The sequence below is a fragment of the Aotus nancymaae genome, unplaced genomic scaffold (assembly GCF_030222135.1).
Source record: "Aotus nancymaae isolate 86718 unplaced genomic scaffold, 86718_ANA_hifiasm-v0.15.2.pri h1tg000041l, whole genome shotgun sequence".
Classification (NCBI taxonomy): Eukaryota; Metazoa; Chordata; class Mammalia; order Primates; family Aotidae; genus Aotus; species Aotus nancymaae.
In genome coordinates this window covers 26,023,012-26,041,990 of record NW_026988455.1, presented here as the reverse complement: position 1 = coordinate 26,041,990, position 18,979 = coordinate 26,023,012, and the positions used below count along the sequence as shown (strand labels likewise).

The 18,979-nt window shown below is 59.2% G+C and overlaps 1 protein-coding gene across 1 annotated transcript; it reads right to left on the bottom strand.

Annotated features, from left to right (window-relative positions):
* Positions 1–5,822: 5,822 nt before the first annotated feature.
* Positions 5,823–18,583, bottom strand: NINJ1 (ninjurin 1). The gene is made up of 4 exons (XM_021671903.2): positions 18,509–18,583; positions 10,588–10,816; positions 9,157–9,320; positions 5,823–6,550 (listed from the first exon to the last, which is right to left on the bottom strand). The coding sequence occupies exons 1-3, from the start codon at positions 18,581–18,583 to the stop codon at positions 9,166–9,168; spliced, it is 459 nt and encodes a 152-aa protein (XP_021527578.2). The 3' UTR covers positions 5,823–6,550; positions 9,157–9,165.
* Positions 18,584–18,979: the final 396 nt, after the last annotated feature.

The following is an 18,979-nucleotide window of genomic DNA, read 5'->3' as shown; positions in this document are numbered from 1 at the left end:
CACAGGACCTCCCCTTTGAGGCTGGAGCCTGGAGGAGAGAGAACAATGGGCACTCACATCTGGCCTCAGCCACCCATCAGGCCCTGCCCTGCCAACCACCAGGCCAACCAGTTCCCGTGACCAGCGGTGAACTAGGTCCTCCAAAGAGGGGAAGGCACCCTTGGGCACATGAGGCCCTCCTGGCTGTCCCGAGTCCCCACCTCCACACCACACCTGTGCTGCGGAGGTTCAGGCAAAGACGCTGCTCCCTCCACTTGGGACTCCTTACCAGCCCCACCCATCAACTCATCCTTCAGAGCCACCTGGAATGCCATCTCCTCCAGGAAGCCCTCATGATACCCCAGGAAGAACAGTTTCCTCCAGGCTACCATACCTGGACATGGGACGTTGTTCTCACATCCAGAACTATGCCAGAACTGGTAGGGGATGCTGGGGTCGAGGGGACTCCCATTACCAAAGCTTCAGTGTGATGGAGGAGCTGTGGGAGAGCTGAAGGGGATATGCAGAGGGCAGTGAGGAACAGTGAGTGAAGGAAAGGGGGTGTGAGGGAGGGAGCTTGAGTGTGGGAGGGAGATGAAGGAAGGGGAATGGGGGGGTGAGGGAGGAGGTGTGGGAGGGGTGAGGGAGGGAGCTTGAGTGTGGGAGGGAGATGAAGGAAGGGGAATGGGGGGGTGAGGGAGGAGGTGTGGGAGGGGTGAGGGAGGTGAGGGAGGGGTGAGGGGTGTAAGGGAGGGGTGAGGGAGGAGGTGAGGGAGGAGGTGAGAAGGGTGAGGGAGGAGTGAGGGGTGTGAGGGAGTGAGTGAGGGAGGGGTGAGGAAGGGGTGAGGGAGGGGGTAAGGAAGGAGTGAGAGGGGGTGAGTGAGGCATGAGGGAGGGGGTGAGGGGATGAGGGAGAGGGTGAGGAAGGAGTAAGGGGGTGAGGGAGGGAGTGAAGGGAGGTGAGGGAAGGGTGAGGGAAGGAGTTGGGGGTGAGGGAGGAGGTGAGGGAAGGGTGAGGGAGGGAGTGAAGGGAGGTGAGGGAAGGGTGAGGGAAGGAGTTGGGGGCGAGGGAGTGGGTGAGGCAAGGGTGGGGAGGTGAGGGGGTGAGGGAGGGGGTGAGGAAGGAGTGAGGAAGGGAGTATGGCAGGGATGAGGGAGAGGGTGAGGAAGGGGTCTGAGGGAGGGGTGTTGGGAGGCCTAGTATGGAACCCAGGAGTGTAATTGTCTCGGGTCAGCAAGGACACAGGGCACTTGAGCTCAGAGCCCGGAAGTACAGCTGAGTCTTGCACAATCGAGGGCCGGGTCTGGGAGAGATGACCCTGTTGACTACAAACACAGGCCGGGTTTTGGGGGTGCTGACACAGCTTTGTTGTGCTGCTGCTTCCAGTCCTGCAGGCTCAGCGCCTTATGAGCAGGGCCAGTGGCTCCTCCCCAGAAGCTCACAGGGGCCCTGCCCACTCAGTGCCTCTCACACCTCTGCAGGAACCCTGGGTCTCAGCAACCACAGGGTCTGGCCTTCCTTGGGTGGGCCCTGGACACCCACCCTCATGCAGACAGGCTCAGAATCTGGGAGGGGGTCCAGCCTCTTGTGCTCCCCACTGTCCCCAGCACCTGAGGGGGCACTTGGGAGATGGAGTCCTGGGGGCATGCTGTTGTCACCACAGCCTGCTGGGGTCATGTCACAGCTCAGAGCCTTCTCCCCCCAGCTGTAAGGTTAGCACGAAAATGGGGACTCTGGCCGGTGAGGAACACCCACGCTCCCGCAGCTGGGGTCTGGCTGAGCAAATGCTGGATGGGTGTCAGTGGGAACCCAAATCCTGATCAGATCTGGAGAGGGAACCTTGCAGAGGGGCTGGGGGCAGGGGCGGGTCTCCATAGAGCAGGCTGCAGCCACAGGTGGAGGGAGTGAGCTACACTGCCTAAAACGGACCGGAGGCAGCTGGTGGGAGACCCCAGCCATCCCTGGCTGGAAGGATGAGGACATGCTGGGCTGGGGGCCACAGAGGCAGCAGCTGGAGGGGCAGCTTCCTCCAGTCACACCAGGTCAACAGCACCCGGAGTTAGTGATTCCCCTAAAGTAAGTATTTGAGAAAAAGACAAGAAAAATATGAAAGCATTTGGACCTTTTTTTTTTTTTTGAGACAAAAATCTCTCGCTCTGTCACCAGGCCAGAGTGCAGTGGCGCGATCTCAGCTCGCTGCAACCTGCGCCTCCTGGGTTCAAGCAATTCTCATGCCTCAGGCTCCTGAGTAGCTGGGATTACAGGCATGTGCCACCACGCCCAGTTAATTTTTTTTGTATTTTCAGTAGAGACGGGGTTTTGCCATATTGTCCAGGCTGGTCGTGAACTCCTGAGTTCAGGTGATCCACCCGTCTCAGCCTCCCAAAGTGCTAGGATTATAGGCGTGAGCCACCACCCCTGGCCCAGCCCTCTGATTTTTAAGAATAATGCAGTGAGGAAACAGGCACTCCACTCCTGATTGTAGGCAGGTTAAAGAGGAGCCCTAGGAAATAAAAGGGAGGGCTGGGCATAGACTGTGGCATGGATCCCGTCCCAAATGGCCACTTCCTCAATACACCTGGAATCAGCTGCTCCTCCCTGCCTGGGCCGACCAGGCCTAGGCCCAGCACCTTGCACGGAGGCCCAGTCACCTCCCCCCTCATCTGACATGAGCTGCCCTCATCCTTCCTCTAGGCATGTGGAGTGAATGGGCCAGGTCCTTCAAGGATGAACCAGACAGAAAGCACTGCCATGGGAGGGAGCCTGTGGATCCCTCTCCCAAGACTTAGACTTAGAAGACATTTCCAGTGCTTTGAGGTGGGCAGGAATAAGCAGTGTCAAGGACACGCACGGACCCCTAAGTCGCGAAGAGACCCGAGCAAAGGATCCCTGTAAGGGAGTGAGGGGCTGACACTGGGCTTCGGGCTAGCTCAGCAGTACCTCCTCACTTTGGAATAACCAACTGAGATCTATGTCTGCCTACATATCTATCTTCTATCCATCATCTATCAAACTATCCATATGTCATCTATTTCTCATCTGTCATCCATCCATCAGTCAATCTGTTCGTCTTTTACTTTTTTCCATCAAATTAATACAACAGCTTCTATCAATCATCTCTATATCCATCCATCTAATCATCTAATCTATCTGACCATCCATCCATCCAACATCCATCCATCCATCCATCCATCCATCCATCCATCCATGTATCTACCATCTATCAATCTACCTAATCATCTCTCTATTATAGGAAAGAGGTTAGGAAACCCTCCCATCGCACTGTCCCTGTTGGTTATCCCCAGCTTTACGTGACTGTCCCCTACCTGCCTCCATACCTCACTGCTTCTCCAACACCAGCCCAGTTCATAGGGCTTGTGTACAGCCTGTCCTCACCCTCAAACCTTCTTCCCAGATGTCTGCATGGCCCCTCGCCGTCATCCCAGGTCACCTACTGACCTCCCTGCCCATCCCTCCTGAGCTCCCTATGTGTCCCTCCATGCCCACCCCCACCCAACTTGACAGGTACATCTTGTTCACTTTCCAGGTCCCCCCGTGAGAACAGAGCTAGGGACAGGCAGGACAGGCTGGAGTGGACACCTCAGGTCCTAGGACCCCATGGGGGCTGGCAAACCCTCCAAGAAGCTAGCTTGGCTCTGAGCAGCTCCTGGGCCTGTTTTTTGTCTGTCCCTTGGCTGCTGTGACAGGTGCACAGAATCTAGCACATATAGGCAGGTGAATGAGTTCTGCCCCAGACATTTCCTGAGCACCTACTATGTGCTGGACAGTGCTGGGGACACAGGCTGCAGGAAAGTGGTGGCATCTGGTGGGAGAGCCAGGTCAGATCAAGGATCCTCAACTAGGAGACACACAGACAGGAATGTGGGTGCCAAGCCCTGCCCCCGACTCCAGCAGAGCCCCTTGGCCCTAGGAGACCCAGCAAGCAGAACCCTCATTCTTGGGAGTGCCTGTCCTGGACTTGGGCTGGACTCAAAGACACCAGCTCCGGGGGGAGAATCCACCAGGCCACACTGTCTCTGGCAACATGGACAGTGACTCTAACCCAAGGCACCAAAGCATAAACTGCAATGGGGCCGAGAGAGTGACCAGGGAGAGGTGGCATCAGACTGGTTAGAAAGGCCTCCAGAGCAACTTTAGAGCTAAGCCCCGCCAGCCGATGTGGGCCTGGAAGGAAGTTCTTCAGGGGGAACCAGCACAGGCTGAGGATTGAGGTGGGAACCCCGGAAGTCAGAGTCAGAGCTGGTGGAGTGGTTGGTGAATGAGCCTGGGAGTTGGTAAGCAGGGAGGTTGGGGGCGGCCAGCATGGGTATCTGAGTAGGGGAGGCCACCTGGGCTCGGGGACGGCAGGAGGTCAGGGTTCACACACCCAACTGGGGATGGCCCAGGGCCCAGCACAGACATCTGAGTTCAACCCCCCAGCTCGATCCAGGGAACTTCCTCTGCTGGCCAGAGGAGGAGCTAAGATGTGTTGGTCAACATCCGGCGGCCAGTGCGCGAGGTCAGGCACACAGCGGGCCCTCCCTCCTGCCTGGCTGCCAGCCAGCCCACACCACAGGCCACGGCCACAACAGGGAGCCAGCACTGGGCAGCACACATCTGAGTCAGCCCTGGCCACGCAACCTGTGGCCAAGGCCATGTCGCCTCCTCTTGGAAGTGCATTTCACACCCACCATATACCTTCCCATCTTCCTTTTCAACTAGCACATCTCAGAGCTCCTTTTCAAACCCTCTATGGGACAAACACAAAAGCGGAGAGAGCAGTGCCGTGAATCCAGCTTCTCAGCATCCACATGGCTCACCAGGTGCCACTGTTTTCCCCCAGGAGTGCTTAGAGCAGATCCCAGGTTAGAACCCTTCACCCAGGAGTGCCTCTGCTATCTGTCACTTCAGGAATGGTGTCAACACGGACACAGGACTGCAGGGTGGGGGCCACTCATCCATCTGAGGAACCGAGAGCTGGAGCCACCCCAGGTCATGGGGCTCAGCCCGGATGGGGACAGAAGAAAAGTGATGAGGAAGCAAGTGGGGCCTCAGCAGTGCTGGAGGCCTCGCCCCCTCCCCTGTGTGCCTTGAAGGCTGCTTGGAGGAAAGGGCAGAGGCTGGCAGGAGATGCTCAGGTACCTTACCTGAAGGGGCCAGGTTGGGGACCCACAGCCAGATGCAGAGGCAGTGCGGGAGGAAGGATGGGGCAGGGTGGCCCCACCCCCACCTGAGGCCACCAGATGCTCCGAATCTACCTGGATGAGGGGCTGGGACTGGGAGGGGTGGTGGAGAGTGGGTAGCGGGGGTTTGGGGAAGGGGAACCAAGGGAAAGAGAGTGAAGCGCCAGGTACGGGAGGCCCAGGATCCAGATTTCCACTGGGTGAGGGGTCCTGTGGGGCAGGTGGGCCCCAAGAGTCCAGGACCTGGTCCTGGCGTGGCTCTCAGCTCCCCTCTGCCCAGAAAATGTCCCCGCTGACCACAGGCATCACTGGACACCGTTGCAGGGAAGCAGCAACTTTGGACTTGGTAGGGGAGAGACCCAGGGGCAGAACCTCAAGAGAACAATGCAGCCGGGCAGAAACAGCGCTGGAAATGTGCAAGGAGGGACAGGACACCACCGCACACCTGCTCCTGCCCAGGTCAGAGGTCACCAGGGGCTGCCGATGCCAATGACCTCAGACTTCAGCCTCTGTGCCTAAAACCTCACCCCAAGCCAAGATTCTGGAGGGGACGGCCCCAGCCAGAACCACGTGCTCCCGACGCCCCTGCAGGGCAGCTGGAGAGGGGACGAGAAGGCCAAGACCGGTCCAGCCCTGGGAGCAAGGAGGTGGCAGTGGAGCCCGATGAGAAACATAGGCTTTATTAGTCATTCACAATTAGAAAAGTGGGTGCTGGGCTCTGCCTGTTCACTGCTGGTGCATGGTATATGCAGGGTCTACGGCCCTCATCAGTCTGGTTGGCTCCCTCTTGATGGCCACCAAGCCCAGGCATTGAGACCAGAGACAGTGGCTACCATAGGGCCAAAAGGCAGCTATGGCTCTCCAGGGTCGCTGGGTTAGACAGCAGGCAGATGCTGGGGTCACCAGGCAACCCAGACAGGACCCACGGGAGATGGGGACGCTGGTGCTTCGGCAGAGGGAGAGACATCTCCTTGTCCTTCCGGAATGTCCTGAGACAGAGGCTGGCCCTGGTCCCTCATCCAACCCATCCACAGACCTGCTGTGTCCTTGGGTGGGTCGAGACCCTTCTCTGGGCACAGGTCTCCGTGGCTGGCCAGTTCTGACCCTCTGGGCCATTGTAGCCAGCCCCCATGTGCCAGAATGGCCAGCCCCTATGTGCCAGGAGGGAGCTGCCTCCTGGGAAGAGCAGCCAAGAGACAAGAGTGGCCTACCCCATGGCGGTCAGCCACAGTCAGAGCAAGGGTTGGTCCAAGGACATGGTAGAGATGAGACCAGCCTGGGCTCTGGCAGTCTGGGGAGTGCCACGTGCAGCAAGGTGGACACCTCACGGGTACAGCGGCTCCTGGGGTCGGGCAGCTGAGCTGCAGGGCAAGCGGCATCCAGGGTCCTGGAAAGGAGATAGAGGAGAGGCTCTGAGTCTGTAAGGAGGGAGAGGGGGGCTCTGGGCCTGGGAAGGAGGGAGATGGGGGCTCTGGGCCTGGGAAGGAGGGAGAGGAGAGGCTCCGGGCCTGGGAAGGAGGGAGAGGAGAGGCTCCGGGCCTGGGAAGGAGGGAGAGGAGAGGCTCCGGGCCTGGGAAGGAGGGAGAGGGGGGCTCCGGGCCTGGGAAGGAGGGAGAGGAGAGGCTCCGGGCCTGGGAAGGAGGGAGAGGGGGGCTCCGGGCCTGGGAAGGAGGGAGAGGAGAGGCTCCGGGCCTGGGAAGGAGGGAGGGGGGGCTCCGGGCCTGGGAAGGAGGGACAGGTGAGGCTCCGGGCCTGGGAAGGAGGGAGAGGAGAGGCTCCGGGCCTGGGAAGGAGGGAGAGGAGAGGCTCCGGGCCTGGGAAGGAGGGAGAGGGGGGCTCCGGGCCTGGGAAGGAGGGAGAGGAGAGAGGCTCCAGGCCTGAAAGGAGGAGAAGCGAGGCTCTGAGCCAGGCTGTGATCAGCCCCAAGTGTCAGGGCTATTTGGACACTTGACTTAGGAAGGAGAAGGGCCCGATTCTGACATGAGAGGTGTCAAAGCACTCCATGCCTCAGTTTCCCCTCTAAAAGGGAATGAATATAGCATGGCTGGGTTACTGCCAGGACTTAAAGGCCTGGTCCAGCACAGGGGGCTGGGGCTGGCAGCTGTGACCACAGACACCTACGTAGCCTAAGACCTCTATGGCTGCTCCAGGCAGGACACCCAGCAGACTTGGCCTCGGGGCCTCTGAGGACAGCCTTGAGGGCACCGCTGGGTCCCCATGTGGCTCTCAGGCCCAGCACCCTCTTCCTGGCAGGCAGATAACTGATGCTTGGTAGAGTTAGAGACTGCATCAGCACACACAGCAGGTGATTAACAAATGACCTGGCCACATGCCCCAAGCCAAGGAGCAGCTGGCATCTAGGTGTTCTGGAAGGGGACAATTTAACTACAAATGAGGCAGCCGCTGGACAGTGACCCAGAGCCCACGTGGGGCGGCCCAGAACTGGGCACTGCCACAGGGCGACTTCAGGCTCCATGGCCAGGACACTGGCGGTCGACGTGACCCCACTGGGGGAATGGTCATGGGTGAGGGTAGGGAAGCTTGAAGAGGCCATGGGCCATGACGAGCAGCGGCCACTCTTAGCTGGTTCTGTGTGGGGAGGGTGAGGCCGAGTGGATGCAAGGCGCTCCGACCCACCCTCGGGCCCCAGAGCCCCACCTCAACCTCCACTATGCCCTCTTGGGGAAATTTTTATACATCTTTGACACACAGGCGCTCTAGCCCAAGCACACTGCTTCTGTCTACTCTGCCATGGGCCACCACTGGTGGAGAGTTGGCCATCTGCCAGGAGCACCCACCCCTCCCTTGGCAACTCACCTCCACCTCTGCTACAGACCCGAGGATGACCCCTAGGCCCGAGGTCGTGGGGGCAGTGGTGTGTGGGCCTGGCCTGGCTGCGTAGACTGTTGTGTGTGCACCACCTGGCCCTCGCCACGATTGCATTCCAGGCCTTCCTGCTTCCAGGCTATGTGTCACTGGGCAGACACTCACCCTCTCTGAGCAAGGACACAGGGAGAGGCTGTGTGTGGTGTGGGAAGTCTTCCTACACGGGAGCCTCATCCCATGGGGACAGCCTCAATCTGCAGCCTGCACACAGCCAGAGTCCGGCCCAGGGCAGGCAGCTCACAGACTCTGTGAGGTCCGGCAAAGGCCAGACTTGAAGAGTCACAGGGCTCCATGACAAGATCCCCAGTCCCACTGTCCTGGTCAGAGTGGCACAGTGGGGTGGGTATGTCAGGCAGGCAGTCATACCAGGGCCCCTTTTTCTCAGATGAGGGTTAGGAGGAAGCTTCACTTGCTAAGTGGAGGTGATAAGGGGTGCAGAGCCCCTGATTTATCAAAGAAGCTGGAAATCTTCAGGTTTTTGGTGTATTTTTGAGACAGAGTTTCATTCTGTCACCCAGGCTAGAGTGCTGTGGTGCAATCTCAGCTCACTGCAACCTCTGCCTCCTGGGTTCAAGCAATTCTCCTGCCTCAGACTACTGGGCAGCTGGGATTACAGAGATGCATCACCATGTCCAACTACTTTTTGTATTTTTAGTAGATATAGGCTTTTACCCCATTGGCCAGGCTGGTCTCCAACTCCTGACCTCAAGTGATCTGCCCGCCTCAGCCTCCCAAAGTGTTGGGATTACAGACGTGAGCCACCATGCCTGACCCAGATATCTCATTTCTTTTTTTTTTTAAGTTTCTTTTCTCTCTGACAGACATTCTGAATGCATAGAAATCTTATAAGTGAGTTCTCCAGATGTTTAAATGGTGGCTCCTCAACACATTCCATTTCAACACTGTGTCTAAAACAGGTGGCCAGCACCAGGAGCAGGGCTGGCCTCAAGGCAGTGGCCAGGCATTGGCCTTGCAGGTGTGGACGAGGGTGCCCGTGGACTAAGAAGGTGTCCCAGGCTGGCTGGCCAGGGATTTGCCACACTGCGAGAGCCTATGACAGCGAGCAACCCCAGGACTGTAGGTCTCACGCCCCATCTCCCAGCTCACCTGGGTGCCCTACTGCTGGGGCGCCATATCCATCAAGGGCTTCTGGACCCCGAAGGCCGTGATGAAGATGTTGACCACCACGATGATGAACACCAGGCCCGTGGCCAGGTTGTTGAGGAAGTCCAGCTTGGCATGCTTGGCCGGGTTGTTAAGGTCGTACTTGACTGTGGGCGAGAGGAGTGGACAGTGCCAAGGGCAGCCCAGACAGAGCGTCCAGCCCGGGACAGTGGGAGGGGACCCACCCCAGTGGTCAGACTATCCTGGGACACTACAGTGCCCTCAGTGGCACTTAGGATGAGTTTTGTCCCCCAGAGAAAAATACATCTATTTTGCTGAAACACTGACCATAGCACCCCCGGCTTGGGCAGCCCCACTGTCTGTGACCCCACCTTCTGTAGCCCCCGCACTTTTTAGGAATTGAAGCTATGGCTGTCAACCCAAGGCCAGGCTTGGGCAAATGCACCGAGCTATTTGTGTGCCTTAATCTAGTGATTCCTGCCACAAACTGCAGTTCTGTTAGGGTGCCTGTTTAATAGGTTCAGCCACTTGCCCAAGGTCACGCAGCCAGGAGGAGGACCCTGGTCCCAGGTGAGGACTGGCATGGCAGAGGCCATCTCACGGCATGGGTCAACAAGAACCTAGTGAAGCACTTGCCCTAATGCCCACAGGCCAGGCCCTGACTCTGCTCTGTGTGGTTCATACCTGTCATTCCAGCACTTTGGGAGGCTGACACGGGAGGATCACGTGAGCCCAGGAGTTTGAGACTAGCCTGGGCAGCATAGCAAGACCCCGTCTCTACCAAAAATGAAAAAATTAGCTGGCGTGAGGGCACACAGCTGTGGCGCAGGTTGCCTGGGAGGCTGAAGCAGAAGGCTCGCTTGAGCCTAGGAGGTTGAGACTGCAGTGAGCTGCAAGAAGACAGAGCAAGACCCTGTCTCAAACAGAACAAAACAAGGCCGAGTGTGCTGACTCACGCCTGTAATCCCAGCATCTTGGGAGACCAAGGCTGTTGGATCGCTTGAGCTCAGGAGTTTTCCTGGGCAACAAGGCATAACCTTATCTCTGCAAAAGATACAAAAATTAGCCGGGCGTGGTGGCGAGCACGTATAATCCTAGTTACTTTGGGGGCTCAGGTGGGAGGATCGTTTGAGCCCAGGAAATGGAGTTTGCCGTGAGATGAGACTGTGCCACTGCATTCCAGCCTGGGTGACGGGAGGATCTCATTTCAAACGAAACAAAACGAAACTAAAACCAAAGTGCAGGGCGGGGGAGGTGCCACTTCCTGGACTGCATGTCTGGGTGGCAAGGGCCAGGGACCCAGCAGCTCCTTGAGAGCCGAGTATGCAAGGTGGTGGGCACCCATTCCAGGCGGTGCAAGCAGATGCCAGCAAGGTGAGCAGGCAGCCCGGCCACCCCGACCCAGGGACCTACCGAGGAAGATGAGCAGCACCCCTACGCCAATCTGCAGTGCCAGGGAGATGGAGATGAGGACCACCAGGGGCACGTAGAAGGCGAAGCTGGGGCCCTGTTCCACAACGGCCTTCAGCTGGGACGCGTTGGCCATCAGCAGCGCGATATCCAGCATGCTCTCCGCCGCGCTCTTCTTGTTGGCATAATGGTTCACGTTGATGGGCCTGTGCCTCCAGCCCCAGCGGGGCGGCTGCAGGGAGGGGGACGGTCAGTGGCGCGGGTGGGTCGGGGAGGCAGCAAGGGCTGTGTCTGGGTCTGGCTATGGGGGTGGGCAGTGCCCTGCAGGTGAGGGCTTCCCTTGTCCCTCCCCCTGGTAAGTATTCAGACAGAAGTGCTTATTATTACTCTAAGGAGAGGCTGCGAGAATGTGCTTGGCCTTTATGAAACCTCCCCTAGGAATACAATTCTGGAAAGGAAATGACACAGCAGCCTCAGTACATGCACTCTGGTTTTCCACTGGAAAGCGCTGCCCGATCCTCCTCCTCCTGCTATAGGCGGGGCTGCTCCTCCCTGCCTGCGCCTACCCGCCTGTGCCCCCGGCCTCCTCTCCCCCTCCCCTCAAGGTCTGGGCTCCTGGTGCCCAGCAAGGGAAGTGACGTGTGGGCAGACAGATCTGTGCACACTGGCCCAGGCAAGAAAGCAGCCTTCTTGGGCTGCACCTAAGGGCTGAGATGGCTCCTGTCACCTCCCAACCTCCCAGCCTTGGGGCCCAACAGGCCTCTCAGCCTCCAGGCCTCAGCACAGGGCTTGCAAAACTATCCGGCCGTTAGCGGCAAGCCCTCACTGAGGTGGGACATCCAGAGCCTGGCCCCCACACAGCAGGTGCTTAATCGATGCCTCAGCATATGACATCCAGCGGAGCTCAGCTTCCACATTAATTCTCAAAGTAATGACATGGGGATGCGAGCTCTGATGGAATCCTCTCTGCCTTAGGTTAGGGGCCCATCTGGGAGGGGTCCCCTGCAGTTCTCTTGAAGGCCCCAGTGCCTTTCCCTGTTGCCAGATACTCTCATGCTCCAAGGCCCCACACAGAGGCCACTGCTTCCAGGAAGCCTCCCAGGACTTCCCCCGGCAGGACATGACCCTCTCTCCTGCCACAGGAAGGTCCTCTCTAGGGCTGGCCTTTCATTCCAAGGCAGCCCTAAGTACCCAACTTCCTCTTTCTTGGGAAGCAAGAGTCCGTCCCTTTCAAGCTGCCCTGGTGGAGCCCCTCTTCAGTCACTCAGGACAAACCTGCCAGCCCCCTGGCCTGGCCCTTTGTCTGTAGGTGCCCCTCAGCCACCGGGCCCTGGACCACAGCCTCTCAGGACTGGTCACCTGCTTGGAGGCAGCTGTAAGAACCCACTGCTGGCAGCTGACCTCCTGGGGCCCGCTCTGGGAGATCCTGTTTCCAGACTCATGAAAGATGCAGGCTGGGAGGCCGGGGTGCCACAGGGCTGCAGGGAGGGGCGGACACGGGCATCCATCCATGCCTCGACTTTCTGCAGGCTGGAAACGCACAATGAAAAAATATACGAGGCAGCCAATACAGAAGTGGCAGAGGGCAAGGGCCTTGCTTTCATGTTGCATGTGTTCCAGTTTCATCTAAAATTATGTGCCCAGGAGGAAGAGAGAGTGGGCGTCGGGGGACAGCGGCAGGCTCTGCTGCCTACACCTGGGCCTGTGAGCATTCCAACAACCTGCCTTTGGCATCAGCTGCTAAGTAGCAAGTTCACATGGACACGAGTGTGCACAGGAACAGCCGCCTTCACCTGGGCCAGCCAGCAGCCCTGTCCCTGGGGTCCTAGTGGGTTCTCGGGTCGCTCCACACATACCCCAAAGCCACTTTGGGGCCTCTACTTTGCCTCTCCCACCCTGGGCCTGACTCTGCACTCCCGGGGATTCCCTCAGGCCCCAGCACACGAGGACATGGCTACTTCCTCCCAGGCCACCCAGGGTCTGGGCAAGGATGGCCCGGACTGAGGGCCTCTGCCCAGCACTGAGGTCGTCTCCAGCTGTGCTCTTGCAAAGCCACCCAGTGGGTCACACCCCATCACACGTGTGTTCCGCAGGGTGCAGTGTCCTGGGGGCTGCTGGCCACAGTGGACATGTGCTCCTAAGTTTCACAAACCTCAAGTGCCAAAGTGTCTCCCATCAAGGCCACCCTAATACTCATTTGGGTCCCCATTCCAGGTCTTGGTACTAGAAGAAAAAGGCCAAGTGCAGACCCTGTGAGCATTTCCACCTTCCGGGGGCATCTACACATGTACGTGCATGTTCCTAGTCACACAGACACAGAAACACACATCCCCTCACAAAAAGACACATTACACACAATATAGCACATGCACATACATACACAAACTACACGCACATAAACAGACACACATACCCAGGCTAACCGTGTTGGCCTCTGGACAGGAGGAAGAAGTCTCTTTTTTCTTTTTTTTTGAGATGGAGTCTTGCTCTTGTTTCCCAGGCTGGAGTGCAGTGGCTCAATCTCAGCAAACTGCAGCCTCTGCCTCCCGGGTTCAAGTGATCCTCCTGCCTCAACCTCCCGAGTAGTTGGGATTACAGGTACCTGCCACCATGCCCGGCTAATTTTTTTATTTTTAGTAGAAGTGGGGGTTTGCCATGTTAGCCAGGCTGGTCTCAAACTCCTGACCTCATGATTCACCTGCCTAAGCCTCCTAAAGTGCTGGGATTACAGGCGTGAGCCACCACGCCCAGCCAGAAGTCCCTTTTTTCTGAGCTCAGAACCATTTAAATATTTCATAGCCATGCAGTCACAGGGAACACTCAGATCTATTAAAAAGCATCATCTGCACAGAGCCTCTAGGTCCCCAAGCTTCAACTCTCAGCACCCCCAGCCACAGGGAGCCTGGGCCCCTGCTGTCCTCATGCCCACTTAAGGTGGGTAAACTGAGGCTCGACAAGAAGGTTCCTTACCCAAAGCCACATAGCAAGTGAGTGCTGGGCTAGGATTTGAACCCAGGCCTGAGGGCTCAGAAGTGCTGGTGGCTGACACCACTGTCCCTCCCCTTAGGGGCTGAGCTCTCACGGGCTTCCTGCCTCAGGCTCCAGCTGTGTAGCTTCAGGACAACTAGCCCCACTTTGTGCCTCAGTCTCCCGTGTGTATCACGAGGCTGTGGAGCAGATGCCCTGGGATGGCCTCCAAGCCCTGAGTGGCCAGCAAATGCCCTGAGCACACACCCCTGCTAGGGAAGGGCACTTACAGCCCATCTGGCCATCTGCTTCCTATCCAACCTGCAGTTAGGGAAGCTTCTACACAAGGGTCAAGCCCTGGCTCACCACAGCCCAGCCTGTGGCCCTGGTGCAAGCTCCCCCTATGTGGGCCTCAGTCTCCCCCTCCGTACATCTGGGGGTGCACCTGAGAAACTCCCACTCTCCGAGTGAGAGGCCATGTTCCTCTCCCATTCTACAGAGCAGCAGATTGCAGCTCGAAGGAGGTTTGCCCAGAGCCGCCTCCCAGGACTGTGTCCCAAAGCGTAGGGCTGCCCTAGGATACAGCGTAGTTGGCAACCACCCCGGGCAGCAGGCCACCTTGGGAGCGTCACGTGGAAGGGAAGGCAGCAGGGCTGGTCTGCTTCCCTGTCCCTAACCTCGGCGCTCTGGGCCTTGGAGCTCTGGAGCTAATCACCACATAGAAGGTTCCCAGGGAGGATGACCCCACTTTCCTCCACTCCTGGGCACTTGCCCCTGTCTTGGGATGGGCTTTAGGATGGCCAGGGGACCCAGCCACCACAGGGGAGGGAGCCCTGTGATCCTGACCAGCCAGCAGAAGCTGCCAGGAGCCGAGCCCTGCCGAAACCTGAGCCTGTGGCTTAGGCAGTACAGAGAATAAACACCATGGTTAATACAGTCCCAGGGCCAATGGGACTTCCCCAGAACCTCAGCAGCACCCGGGGCCTGGGGCCAGGCCAGGTAGCTTTCCTTTGAAAGCTAGGAAGGAGGCTGAGTGAGGAGGTAGGCTCTGTGCAGGGGTGTGGCCAGCTCTTGCTACCTTCTGTGGACGGTCAGCCTCGCCACTGCAGGCTGTACGTGTTGGGGCTGGGACACATGGTGGGTCCTAGGGCCACTTCAGTGAGCATCCTCAGCTCAGGCAGTAGGGGCTGGCACAAATGTGGGATATGAACCAAGCTTGCTGCAATCACAGGCCTGGCTCTGGCCATAGCGTAATGGGTGCTCCGGCCCACCCAGGGCTTGGCTGGGAGGAGACAGGGTGGGGGGCTGTGGCCCCACAAATGAGGTGATGCATATCAGCCGCCCCTTCCAAGGGCCTGTGAGGAGCAGGGCTGGGAGCTGCCACAACACTGACCAGTAGGGTGACCACTCTATGCCTCAGTTTCCTCATCTGTAAAATGGGCAGACAAGGATGTGGAGGGGACTGAATTGGGTGGTCTCAGAGGCCTGGTGGTGGGTGGGGCACCTACATGGCAGTAGGTGGCAGGGTTGGGGTGTTCTTCCTTGATGCCTCACCCTCACGGTTCTGAAAGACTACCTCCCCAGCCAACTCCACCCACTCAAAAGCAGCTGAACAGGCTCACAAAATAGTGGCACAGCAAAGAAAGGACAGCCTGGGGCACAGGTTTTCCTGTGCTAACCAGGACCCAGGCGGGCAACGAGGATGAGTTGCCAGGGGTCCCAGTCTAGACCTTGGCTGCCGGCAGCCTGTCCTGCTCCCCAGCCCTAACCCTTGTACTCAGCAGGCATGAGCAGATGGTGGGGGGACCTGAGAATCAGGCACCCCTCTTCCACCTACCATATGCTAGGACCTGCCCGGGGCCTCTGGCATCCCTTGTCTGACCTACCAGTGGGGGCAAGAGCTGCTGTGCCCATCCATTCCCCAGATGCCACACAGACAGGTGGGGACTGGCACTGGAGCCCTGCACCATCTCCTACCAGCCAGCCCAGGATGCAGCTCCTGAGAGAGTGTCCCAGCTCCACGTGTGTGTTCCCGGCAGCAAGCCCCAGCAAGACAACAGGAAGTGCTGCCAGGCGGGGTCCCCACTGCAGCTGGGCCAGACAGACCCACTTCCCTCCAACTCAGCACTGGCCAGGAGTGGCCCTGAGACCATGTTAGGGTTGCCTTTTAGAACTTGGCCCAGACTCTGCTGGTCTCGGGACCTGCCAGGAAAGCAGAAATAAGGGAGCAAACTTCCCCTGGGGAAGCTGAGGCCATGCGCGGCCCAGACAGCTGGTGTACAGGGCACAACTGCGTGCCCCCGAGGACCAGGCCTCTTGGCCCAAAGGTGACCCCAGGAACCTTCAACCTGCGGGCTGTGAAGGGCAGGAAAATGTGGCTGGCACCAGAGGACCATGTCCCAATCTCATCCCCACCACTTCCCTGCCTTTAGACACCCTGGGGATGACAGATTCAGGCCATTTTCACATTAAAATTGTTTACTGTTCCTTGTACTGACAGCCACAAGTGAGCTGACTCAACCCCTGGACAACGATGCGGGGGGCCTGACGTGAAGGGACACGGGGTGCAGGGCACACGGGGCTGGAGAGACCTGAGAGCTTCCCACGGCCCTGCCCCAACGGAGCCCACCCAGGCCAGTTCCACGTGCAGCTCCTCCCTAAGCCTCGGCCACCCTGGGAGGTGAGCAGTTGTACCCCATCCAACAGAAAAGGAAACTGAGGATCTCCTTGGGCCCCATGCTGGGCAAAGCACTGCTCTCTCCAAACCACTGCCAGAGGTCACCACTGGTAGAGGGTCTCCATGGCAGGCAGGAGTGAGGATGAGGGCACTGAGTGCTGGCCTGGCTCCAGGCACTTGATGCACATCAGCCGCTGAGTCCTCACCATGACACTGCAACAGGCACCGCTTCATCACAGATGAGACACTGAGGCACCAAGTACTGACACGATGTACCCGAAAAATGGAGAGGCAGGATCTTGAGGGTGGGAGGAGGAAAGGGTGTTAGGTGAGCCTGGACCCCCAGGCTGGGTGAGTACAGTGGCCCTGTAGGTTTTCTACCCCTCAAGGAGAAATGAGCTCATCCTCACACTGGCTCATAGCCTTTCCGTAGTTCCCTGGATGCCAGACCATGATCAGGCCTGCAAGGCCCCTCCCGGCAGCCTGGCTTCCCATCCCTGCACCTCCTACCTGGCCCTCCCGTGCTCCGTGGTCCAGCCTCTGAACCTTTGCTCCTGCTGTTCCTTCTGCCTAGATGTCCTTCCACACATCTCAGAGAGCCAGATCTGCCCACCTGCCTTTCCCACCCTCCAGGGCTCAGTGCTAATGTCCCCACTTCCACAGAAAGCCTTCCCTGACCGCCATGCCCCCCCGCACAGTGGGCTGCCAGCCCCTAGGGAATCTCACGTTTTGCCTTGGCTTCTCCTGCACTGTCAGGGCCGGGCTGCTCTCCAGCCTCTACTTGGAGGAGCAGGGCTGTGTCTCCCTCCCGCTGGTGCCCAGAGCCAAGACAGGGATCCGGGAACAAACCCAGCCCAATCTCCTCTGGGCCTGAGATGCACCCAGAGCCTCCAGGAGGCACAGCCCATCCTGCCACCTGCAGAGGTGAACAGAGACTGCTCTGAGTGGAGGGCATTGCCCGGGCAACGTCAACAGTGGGGGAGGAGCAGCATCTTTCCCTTTCCAAGGCGTTCCCAAACCACCCCCGTCTATTACCTGACTTGCTTCCCCCACTTCCCTGAAGGCAGGAGGGAGCCTGTTCTCTCTTTTTAAGACTATGTCTGAAAGGCCCCGTGAGCTGCGCCATCTTCACAAGGGCACACAGTCGGAAGGCCCCCTGCCTATTGCTCCAAAGTGCTCACACGCTGGGGCAGGGCCAGGTCCCTGGGGTCCCGCACACCAGTCAAGTCCTGGTGAGAGGAGCTGTACGACAGCTCCTCTCAGCCCTGTTTCCTCATCTCTAACCTAAGGACAAGTGTCCATGCTGCTCCAGGGCCACCCTATCCTGTGGCTCGTGGGGCCTCTCCTCCCCGAACACAGCCTGTCCCCACAGCACCGGCCTAGGACTGTTCACCAGCACCTGAGCAGGGTATCTTTGCCTCAGTCTGGTCCCCGCCATGGAGAGGCCTGGAAAAACCCAACAGGCTGCTGTTCCCTGCCCCCATCCCTGGGGCGGGAGGGGGGGATGTTGAAAAGGAAAGAATGTCCAAAGTAAACAAGTCACCAGAGGGCCATACCAGGACCTTGCAGCAAACCCAAGGTGCTCAGTAAGTGCGGAGTCCTGGGATGAAGAATTCTGAAGCGTGGACCATTGCCAGCCCGCCCGCTGCCCACAGCCTTCCCAGGCCCGGCGGGGCAAGCTCTGGAGGGCCTGTAGGGAGATACCCTAAAGGCTGTGTGATGATTCTATTTCTCAAGGTGAGTGAGTGGAATAGGGACCACAGCGGGCCCCAAGTTCTCCCATCAAGGCACGCATCAGATTGTGTGGTCACCTCGTGGTGACGTAACTGTCTGCACGCTGCTGGCCTGGAGCCCGGAGGCTGTGACTCCTCTCTGCCCGTCCCCGGGCAAAGTGCGCGGAGGAGCCCGCATGGCGAGGCTGAAGTTAGAGAGAGCGGCGCGGGAGTCGGGGGAGGCCAGGAAAGCGGGGCGCCAGCAGTCCTTAGCCGGAGGAGCGGCGCCCAGACCCCCGCCCCACCCCGCACAGCCAAGGGCGGGCGCTGCTTAGTGGGGCTGCGTCCCCACGTCCCACCCACTTGCCGGGGTGGCTGGAGTTCCTGGGGGCATCGTTCTGACCCCGACGGGGCGGGAGGGACTTGGCCTGGACAGGGCGTCCCCCGCCACTCTGCAGTGCGGACACGGCGCGCACTCGGCCCGGCGCCCACAGGTGCCCGGGGAGCCGCGGGGCCCCGAGAGGACCGGGCGAAGCAAGGTCACGCAGCGGCGAGGGGAAGGTCTTACCGAGGCGTCCGGGGAGCCGGGCGTGCCCGGAGGCAGGACCCCGTTGAGCTCGTACTCGTCGGTCCCGGAGTTCATGGTGCGGCCGCCCAGGCCACCTGGATCCGGGCCTGAGCTCGCCCGAGCCTCCGCCGCGGGTTCCAGCTGTGCGTCCGCCCTCGACCCGCCCCCGGCCCGCCCCCAGCCCAGACTCCGCCTCCACGTGGGGCGGGCACGGGGCCGGACGCGGAAAGCACGCAGTCAATGGCGACCCCAACCTCTCCGGCCTGTGACGCCCCCGCGAGGTCCCCCAAGGGAGGGGGGCGCAACGCCGATGGCCCCGGGGGACCCTGCGCGGCGTCTTGCTTTGAACCTCCGTCGCGGACACTTTTAATCCACAAAATGAGGTCAAGAACCGACCTTTCCCTGGCCACAGAGCAAACTGTGAAGGCGAGCGGGCGTTGCCGCTGGCGCCCACGTTGGGTTTTTCCCAGG

Coding starts and splice junctions, on each gene's coding strand:
- NINJ1 (XM_021671903.2), bottom strand. CDS start 18,583: ATGAACTCCGGGACCGACGAGTACGAGCTCAACGGGGTCCTGCCTCCG. Junction 10,817..18,508: donor CCGGCTCCCCGGACGCCTCG/GTAAGACCTTCC, acceptor CCCTCCCTGCAG/CCGCCCCGCTGGGGCTGGAG. Junction 9,321..10,587: donor GGTGCTGCTCATCTTCCTCG/GTAGGTCCCTGG, acceptor TCTCGCCCACAG/TCAAGTACGACCTTAACAAC.